At 23.7% G+C, this 9,993-nt stretch overlaps 4 protein-coding genes across 4 annotated transcripts; 2 read left to right on the top strand and 2 right to left on the bottom strand.

The window, feature by feature from the left end:
* Nucleotides 1-489: 489 nt before the first annotated feature.
* Nucleotides 490-1,524, bottom strand: ENU1_136740 (leucine rich repeat protein, BspA family protein; the record flags this gene model as incomplete). The annotated part of the gene is made up of 1 exon (XM_008860201.1): nucleotides 490-1,524. One exon carries the CDS (start codon nucleotides 1,522-1,524, stop codon nucleotides 490-492), a length of 1,035 nt encoding a protein of 344 aa, XP_008858423.1.
* Nucleotides 1,525-3,159: 1,635 nt separating this feature from the next.
* ENU1_136750 (hypothetical protein) lies at nucleotides 3,160-4,146 on the top strand (the record flags this gene model as incomplete). The annotated part of the gene is made up of 1 exon (XM_008860202.1): nucleotides 3,160-4,146. One exon carries the CDS (start codon nucleotides 3,160-3,162, stop codon nucleotides 4,144-4,146), a length of 987 nt encoding a protein of 328 aa, XP_008858424.1.
* A 155-nt stretch (nucleotides 4,147-4,301) lies between these two features.
* Nucleotides 4,302-5,405, top strand: ENU1_136760 (hypothetical protein; the record flags this gene model as incomplete). Its single annotated transcript, XM_008860203.1, has 1 exon — nucleotides 4,302-5,405. The coding sequence occupies one exon, from the start codon at nucleotides 4,302-4,304 to the stop codon at nucleotides 5,403-5,405; it is 1,104 nt and encodes a 367-aa protein (XP_008858425.1).
* Nucleotides 5,406-5,473: 68 nt separating this feature from the next.
* Nucleotides 5,474-9,118, bottom strand: ENU1_136770 (Ras guanine nucleotide exchange factor, putative; the record flags this gene model as incomplete). The annotated part of the gene is made up of 1 exon (XM_008860204.1): nucleotides 5,474-9,118. The coding sequence occupies one exon, from the start codon at nucleotides 9,116-9,118 to the stop codon at nucleotides 5,474-5,476; it is 3,645 nt and encodes a 1,214-aa protein (XP_008858426.1).
* Nucleotides 9,119-9,993: the final 875 nt, after the last annotated feature.

The raw sequence follows: 9,993 nt of genomic DNA on the forward strand, positions 1-9,993 counted from the left end.
TCTTCTTACTTCTTGAGTATTTCTTCATATCCTCCTTTATTCCATTTACTTCGTATTCTTTTTATTCTTTCTTGTATCTCATTTATTGTTAGCCATTTATATTTATTGTTTGTATAATTTTTATTATTATTGTATTTACATTGTTTTTTATTTGCTTTTCTTCGTGTCTTTATTCCTTTGTGTTTTTCTTCTTCTAATCCATTTTCCTTGGTCTATCATTATTGTCTTCTACAACCCTTTTTCATTGTTATTTCGTTTACCTTTATTATTATAATTGTCATGCCATTTATTGTTATTGAAATTCATTCTCTTGTATAACATTGAATTTCTATGTTTTGTTTGCTTTTCTTTACACTACCCTAATATTTTACACAATAGCCATTGCATTAAAATTTGTTTATTTCTTGATTGGAAAAAAGACGTTTTATTGAAAAAAAGGAAGGATGAAGAAAACAAATAAAAAAGAAGTTAATTACGTAAATTATAATATTATAATACACAAGGGACATTATAAAAAGAGTTAATTCCAATTATTTTTAAATTCGGAGGTAATGATACACTAGTTAAAGATGTACAACCAGAGAAACAATTATTACCAATTTTTGATACAGAAGAAGGAATAAAAATAGCGTCAAGAGACGAGTCATTTAAAAAACAATTGTCTTCAATTTCTTTAATACCATATTCTATTTGTCTTCCATAACGTTGAGTATCATAAAAAGTAAAAATTTTATTAACACAAATAATGTTATTGTTATTATCTTCTATTAAATGACTAATGTATTGAGATACAAATGCATCAATTCTTCCTTTTCCTATAATTTTAATACTTGTTAGTGATTTTGTAACATTTAATTGATCACATAAACTATTAGCAATTTGTAATGGAAATGAAATACTTTCTAATGACGTACAATCAAAAAGTGCATCACTTCCAATATAAACGACATTTGTGGGAATTTCTAAATGTTTTAATCCAATACATCCACTAAAACAACCAATTCCGATATTTGTTAATCTATTACTTAATTCAATTCGTGTTAGATTAAAACAATTAAAAAAAACATAATTCCCAATGTCAATAATATGAAAAGGTAATGTTATTGTTTTTAATGCTAAATTTTGTGAAAAAGAATTATCTCCAATATGAGTAATATCTTTACAATGAAATAATTGTTCTATTGTATTTTCATTTCCATTATATTCTATATGACTGAATTTAAATTTTATTGTTTTATGTTTACGAATTAATATTTGTTGTTCTTTATATGTTATTGGATAACATATTTGTACTTGATTAATACCTTTTATAAATGGGTCAAATGATGAATAAAGAAATAGCGTTTGAATGAAAGGAAATAATGTCAAGGATTGAATACTGATTGGATTAAATCTCAATCTATCTAAATTCCTTTTATACTTAGAATTAACACAAACAACATTTATAAAGTCACTTTCATATTCTAAGTATTTCATTACGATAAGCATTGAATATCCATCTACTCTATTCTTGATACTGTTCATTTTCTCCTTTTTTCTGATTTCTTTTCTTGTTCTTTTTTAAAAAAAAAATTGTTAAAAAATAGAGAAAGAAATTACAAAATTACTAATAAGAAAAAAGATTTCAAATAGCTTGATTTTAGTTGTATAATTCAAATAAATAATGTTGTTATTTATATTAATTTTATTTATTTATAAATAAAGTTGATGTTAATTCTGATTCAATAAAATATAATTTTATTTGTATCTATAATCTTGTCATTTTTAAGTGCCAATATTGATTTAAAGATTGATTGGAATTATTAGACTTATCAACGCTATGAGATAATCTGACGTGACATTATAATTGGTTTTTTGTAAATAATTGCTATCTTATTTTAAATAATTTTATTATTATCTTCTTTTATAATTATTAATACTATAATTTTTCTATTTGTTATTTATAATCATTGAAATAAAAATAATCATTATTAATGAAACGAAAAATTAATAATTTTTATTAAAAATTCTATTAAATATAATATTAGTACTTTTTTATTTTAAAAAATATTAGTATTTAAATTACATATTTAGTTCAGATAAGTGAAGTTACTCTTACTCTTTTTGACATTAATACTAAACCTCTTTTATTCTGATAAGTAATTTAAAAGAACTAAAAACATCATAAATTTTATTTTAAGATGAAGTTAATAGAAAGTATTTTATCATCATTTATAAGTCCTATTAAAATTGTACAATCATTAATGTAACTCTTGAGATATGTTTTTAACTCTACTGAATTTTCAATAATAAAATACAAATTTTATTTGTTTAATAAAATTTATATTATAAATTCTATTATTGAAAAATCAAATTGACTCTTTTGAACTACTGAGTTTTATATCTTTTCAACTTCCATATATTAATTTCAATTTTTTATTTTTTTCTACAGTAAAATTAGTATCTAAACTAGATAGATAATTTTCTTATAGAAAAGATGTTAGAATAAAAACAAACATTTGTACAGAGGATGAAATAAATAAGAAAAGGTAAATGGATATGATAAATAGATAAGTCTGATACTTACTAATGAAATATAAATATCTAAAATTGTTCAATATAAAATAAAACAAAAATAAGGATTTAATAGAGCAACTCAACACAACAAGATAGTTGATAAAATAGGTTAATGGAACTTAAGTATTTTTATGTAGTACATGAAGACATCTCATGAATAAAAATTAATGTAATCCATCATCTCTTTCTTGAAGGGGTAATGCATTTGTGTGGTTTTTATTCAATAAATACATTGGATAATGATAAACTAAAAACTTATAGAAAAGATAATTATTAAATTTCCTTAGAAAAAAAAACAATTAACTTCATTTATTTCAATCAGTAGTTCAAAAGAATAAAAGAAATTATTGAAAAGAAATAATTATTTCTACTAATACTATATTTGAGTTGTGACATTCATTTTTAAGTTTTAGAACTTAAAAATTAATAAAATTAATTCGATTGAAAACTCGAAGGTTAAGAAAAAAAAAAAAGAAAAGGGTTAAGAAACAATACTTTTTAATTATAATTATTAAAGAAAAAGTTAACTTTTAGTTGGATTTTATTAAGATTTTTTTAAAGATCTTAAATAAGATCCAGTTTATCAAAAATATTGACAATCGCATGGCATCACATCCATTGACTATTACTGTTTCTTTAAATGAACTACTCAATATGAAAGAAAATATGTTAACGTTACAAATAATTCAAAAAGAAAATCAACAGCTTTTAAAAATATATTCAGAAAGAAAACGTTCATGTGAAAAATATAAAAATGAATGGGAAAATATAATAAAGAAATATGAAGAGTCAATGTTAAAATTAACAACACTTGAAAAACAAAAAGAAATTTTTGATAACAAAATTAAAATGGCTGATGAATGTTATCGTGATATTTTAAAAACAGAAGAAAAAGAATTAAACAAAAATATAAAAAGTGAAGAAGAAATGTATTATCCATTTGATGATAAAGAAGATGATACTGTTCTTGAATATTTTGGTTGTGAATCAGAAGAAGAAAAAAGACAACCTCCAGCTATTAAAGAAAAAAAATATAATAGACAAAAATCTATTAAAACACCAAAACCAATAAAAACACCAAAAACAAAAAGAAATAAAACAACAGATACTCCAAAGAAAAGACAAACTAAAACACAAACAGAAAAAAGAACTTCTCTTACTCGTAAAAGAAAAAAACTATTTTATGAAAAATTTAAAAGTAATGCTCTTAGTGAAACAGAAGATCTTAAAGTCTCTTCAATACATTTCGGAGATAAAGATAACATGTTTTCAGTTAGTTATAAAAATATTCTTGATATTATTCTAGAAAGAATTCAACAACAAAAATCAATACCTATTATTGATAATCAACCGGCAATTAAAATTAAAGAAATATTTGATGCATTTTGTTTTGGAAATGCAGACATTCAAAATATCCTTATTACTTGTCAAGAAAGTCAATTAGTTGTTAAAAAAAAAATACTTCAAGACTTTATTAAATGTATTGAAACACTTCAATTTGAAAGAACAGTTTTTCATTTTAATTGTCTCTTTCAACTTTCAAAAACTAATTCTTCTTACTTATTGATTGTTGGTTGTGATATTGATTAATTGATATAAATAAACTAAACATCATATCTTCTTTGTTTTTATAATTTAATTTCTTTTTTTTTCCCAATTTTTTTTTTCTTCTTTTTATTAAATGATGTTTAATCCTTTTTTTTCTTTATAAACTTTATTCTTTGATCTGTTTTAGTCATTCAAAGATGTCTTCTGGTTCTAACAATTCTTATCTTAACACTAATAATGATTCTGAATTAGTACATGTATTTAAAATCCCTGAAATTAAAAGAATGAATTATCCTAATTTCTCATTAACAATAACCTCTCCTAACTCAGACATCCCTAAAGTGCTTCCTATATCTACAAATATTGTTCCTTTAATCAACAATGGTGCTCAACATGATTTTAATGGCAATACTAATACTGAAAGTGACTTGAAACCAGTTAGTTTCAAGAGTCTTCTACCAATTATGATATCAAATATACAACCAATAAAACCACTTTTTGTTGCTAATTCCCATTCAAAATTGAACAGTGAAAATACTTCTAAAAGAAGAAGTAAAGATAACAAAAGTGATCTAGGATCAAGTGAAACTAGTTCTGAACCCCTAAAAGATCACGACAAACAATGTACCAGTAAACATAAAAAAGAAAAATCCGAACAGAAAAGTGATAGCAAAAGTACTGATGAAGATGTTAAATGTAGTCATGAATTTGCTGATTTAAAAGATGATAATAAAATGTTTAAGGATGAAGTAATTAATTTAACACAAAAAATCTTTAAAAAACAAGGTTTAATACTTAACAAAGAAAAGCCAAAAATACTCTTCGAATCAAATGACAAATCAAGTTTGTTATCTGCAGCGGCTATTCAAAATAGCCTATATAACAAAACTAATGTTATGTTTTATTTTATGACAGAACAAAATCTTTATGGTGCCTATTTTTCAAAGTTTGGCAGTAAACCAAATGATGATAAGTGGATGGATGACGAAAAATATAGAATTTATTCTATCTTCAGAAATATGCAATTCCATTTACAAGAATGGAAGAGAAAAGAGTTTGAAGACCCAGATGATCCCTCAAAAAATATACTTCATGCCTATGGACTTTTCACTCCATTAAATACAGAAAAAGAGGCTATTCAAACATATTGTGGAATTGTAGTTAATAAAGACAGAAGTGTGCAATGGGACGATAATTTCGATGATTATTATGAATGTACTGAAAGTAAAGAGCCATTCTTTAATGCAAAAGATGATAGAAAAGAGAAAGTAGTGAAACTTATCATTGTTGGACGGGCATAAGTGAAAATTCTTCTTTTTAACTCTTTTTTTTAACATTTTAAAGGAAAGTAATGTTATGAAGTAAACATTCAATTAGGTTGTTCTGAGTTAAGTATATCTACCATTGAAAAAGCACGATACCCAGCTCTTCTTTTTTTATCTTTTTCAGGATCTCTTTTTTTCATTAGTTGTGAGTCTTTTGCAGATATTTTACAGTCATCTGGTTGACTGTTATCTTTTACATTTTCTAAAGGTTCATCATTTAAGTCTTCTGTTTTATTTGAAGAATGTAATGAGTTTTCTTGATATTCCTCTCTTGGATTTAGAGAATTTGAATCAATATGAAGTTCATTGCTTGAATGAATAGAATCATTATGACTACCATCAATTCTATGTGGAATAACTCCTTTCAAAGACTCTTTTCTTCCAATTAATTGTTGTTGTTCACGTTTTCGAGGTGACACAGTAACAGGAAATTCTGTTATTTTTTCATCAAGAATTAGTGGTGTTTTGTTATGACCTTTTTGAGGATCAGAAGTACGAGATGAAATAATTAAATGAGGCAAAGGAGTTGTCTTTAATGTAGAAGATAAAGCAGGTGTTTGTTTATTTTGTTGAGGAGAAGAAATAGGTTTATTTGGTACTAAATAGTTGGTTGTTTTTGAAGGTGATAAAGGATGGATAGGATGTTGAGAAGAGGGATGTTCTTCATTTGACTTATTAGAATGATGATTTGTTCCAATAAATAATTTTTTATCAATTCTAGAAGTTACTTGAATAGTTTGACCAGGAAAAGAAGATAATTGAGAATTTTTTTTAGTAAAGATATTAATAATTGAAGAAGGGGTGTTTAAAGCATATTGAACTTCATCATTAAAGAATGCGTAATCTTCATTAGTAAAGAAAAAAGTTCTTTGATCATTATATACATTTGGTAATGAATATTGAGAAGATATTTTAATGTCATTAAGAAGATCAATATGATCAAGAATATATTGTAAAATAATATTTGCATTTGAAGTACTTGAAATACAAAAAGCCCATTCATCAAAATTAGTATTAGAATTAATAATAGTATAAGCTGCAAACATTCTCATTAAAGCAATAAAAATACCAGTAAGACAAGGTTGAATTTTTTTAATCCAATTAGTAATTAAAATCATTCTTTGTTGATCGTTTTGTTGAGAGAATGAAATGAGGTCATGTTGATTTACCATAATAAAAAATGGCATACAACTTGTTTTTATATACAATTTTAATAATGCAATCATTTCATTAAAGTTACCTTTAATAATACCATTATTAAATGAGTCAACAATGTTCATTGTTAATTTAGTTGGAGGAATTTGTTTAAATATATTATTTTCAAAGAAATTATCATGGGTATAAATACGTTGCATTAAAGATATAACTAAAGGAGGAACACCATTAACTAAATGTGTTTGATTAGGTTGAATACCAATTAAATAAGTAGAATACACTTTTGATTGTTTTTGTAATCGTTGCATTAAAGAAACAAGACTTTCAATATCACCATCAATTGGTAAAGGAGAATTCTCACTAAAAGGAGTATCCATTTTCATTCCAGGGAATTTTTCATAATAATAAGCTCTTGAAGAAGAAACAATAGTAAAATGAGTATAATCAACAGGACAACATCTTAATGATGTTCCAGATTGATAAATACAAACAAAATGATCAACCAAAATAATAACCAAAGGTTCAGAACAACGTTTAAAATCAAATCTATAATAAAAATAAGAACGTTGAAATCTATCTAAATCATCTGATAATTTAGTATGTCTTGAACAAAAGTAATTTAAAGGTAATAAATAATAACCAAGAGAATTATTTATAGTTTGATCAATTCTATCTCTTTGATTAACAATACCAGAAATTCTATAATTTTCATCAAGTAATAATGGAATAAAAGGAAAAGGTTTTGACATATAAGAATTAATTAAAGGAAAAGAATGATATAAAGGTAATGATATATCAATTGGTAAAGAGATAAGTACATTTTGAGTATCATAATGAAATACAAAAGGAATTTTTTTAGGAGAATTAAAATTAACAAGAAATGAATCACCAAATACCGTTTGTAATTTTTTAACAGGATCATTAATATTAAGTAATCTATTTTCAAGTAATCCATTAGTCATAGCAACAGGAATTGAATTTCCAAATATTTCAAAAATAGTTTTTTCAGAAGGAATAACTTTTTCAATAATTTCACCATTTTCAGAAATTTTAATAGTAAAAGGATCAAGTGGTTCAATTAATTTAGAATATTCATAATTTTCATTTTCTTGATTTTCTCCATGAATATTTTCAATAAAATGTTTTAAAATAGGATAATGTGAAATAGAATAAGAAATAGTATTTATTTTATCAAAATTACGAACAACACTACACATCTTTTTACATTTATCAAAATTAACTAAACCATTTTCAAAACGAGATAAATTACCATCAGAAATAAAAGTCATATCACTTAAATAAATTCCAATATAAGGAACACAAGGAATTTGTGATGATTGAATAATTTTATTTATTAAATTACGTAATATACTCCAATTATGTTCAGGAGATACAATAGAAAGTAAATTATCATATTTTGATTTAGTTTCATTATCTAATTTTGAAATAGTATTTTTTAATCTATAAATTGGGGATGTTAAAAATATTTGCATAATACATACTAAACTATCAAAATTATTTAATGTTTTACAATGATTTGCAACATCAATTAAAAATTTAATGATTATTAATCTTTCTTCTTGTGTTTTACAATGAACTATTCTTTTTTGAAAGTACCATTGAAATCCATTATAATATTTAACAAGTGTTTGAATTGATTTACATGCATTTTTATCATTTGTCCATTTAAAAAATTCATATAATTTAATTTTTGAAAATGCTGTATGAATTATTAATGTCATTTGTCTTGCAAATTCTATTGCTGGAATATCAATTATATCTAATGGTTTTTCTAAATGCATTAAACAATTAAATGTTGGAATAGGTAATGGTGAATCTCTAATTGTTTGAACATATGTTGTTTCTGTTCCTGCAAGACGTTTTTCTAACATTGAACGAAGTAAATCTGCTTGTTTAGACATTTCATATTCTTCAAGTCTTTCACAAAATGATTGAAAAATTTGTTGAACTTCTATTTTATTTGATATTGCTCCCCAACATTCTATTAAAATATATCGAAGACCATTCATTATTCTAACCCTAACTTCTTGTGCTTTTTTTGAATCACTTTCACAACTTATTTCAAACCTATCAACTAATCCTAAAATCATTGCTGAAGAACTCATAAACATTGTATGAGTCCACATAAATGTTTGCATAAACTCTGTTGGAGCTGAACAAATTTCATTTAATAATGCATCTTCATTTGCTGCACAAATTTGTCCATCTTTACGTATTGTTGTTGGATCTTCTTTAAGTTTATTTATAAGAAATGAGTCATCTGAATTATTCTTTTTTTCTGACGATATTTTTCTTTGTTTAATTTCTTCAATTTTATTATTATTTTTTATTCCATAAGAATGTGAAATTTGAGTCTCTTCATCACTTTCATCCATTGTATCAACAAAACTCAAAGAACTAGCATCACTTTGGAATTGTTCTAGTTGATGTATTGATTCAAATGTTGTAATACGTTTACTTTGTTGTGTAGATAAAGAAGAAATGGTAATAGGAGGAGAAGAAGGTTTGTTCATAAATTATTTCTAGAAGAGTAATTTATAGATTTTTTCATATAAGAGAAGTACTTTCATTTTTCTTTATTAATAAAAAAAACATAAAAATTCAAATATTTTATTTTAATCAAAATATTCCTTATACGTTTATTTTATATTTTCCTTTTTCCTTTCTTTTATTTATATATTATTTAATTTTTTTTATTAAATAAATAATTATTGTATTTCTTTTCTACTTTAACATTAGTTTGTTTTCGCTTTATTAAATTCTATTTAAGTATTTTCTAATCTATTCTTTTTATTAACTTCTTTTGATTTATTCATTTCAATTTTAAATTCGAAGATTGAATGTCAAAAACACCTCAAAAATACTAAAACACAGTCAATCTTCAATGCTCATCTTGTTACTATTCGATTATGATGTATTTGAATAAGAAATTGTATTTATTAATAATATAAAGAATGAGGTAAGATATTATAAATGAATATTATCAAAAGAAAATGATATAATTGATAATGTTAGTATTAAACGAAATTAGAAATAAGAATATGGTTGTAATGAAATGTTCATTTATCATTTAATAAGAAATAAAGAAAATTAAAATAAAAATCAAAGAAGAAGATAAAAAGAGGAAATAAGATGAAAAGAAGAATGAAAAGACAATAATACAAAGAAATAAAACCAAAAGAAAAATAAAACAATAATATAATAACAATATTATTGATTTAAATAATGTATAATATGGTTAATATCTATTAATCAATGAATAAATGACGATTCTATTAATACTTCAATATTTCGTTTTTATTATTCGGTCTTATCTGTCTTTATTTTTTTTTTATTATTTTTTTTTACTATTTATTTTAGAGATCGAAGGTGGCACGTCTGAAACACC

The sequence above is a fragment of the Entamoeba nuttalli genome (genome assembly GCF_000257125.1).
Source record: "Entamoeba nuttalli P19 unplaced genomic scaffold asmbl_5708, whole genome shotgun sequence".
Lineage (NCBI taxonomy): Eukaryota > Evosea > Mastigamoebida > Endamoebidae > Entamoeba > Entamoeba nuttalli.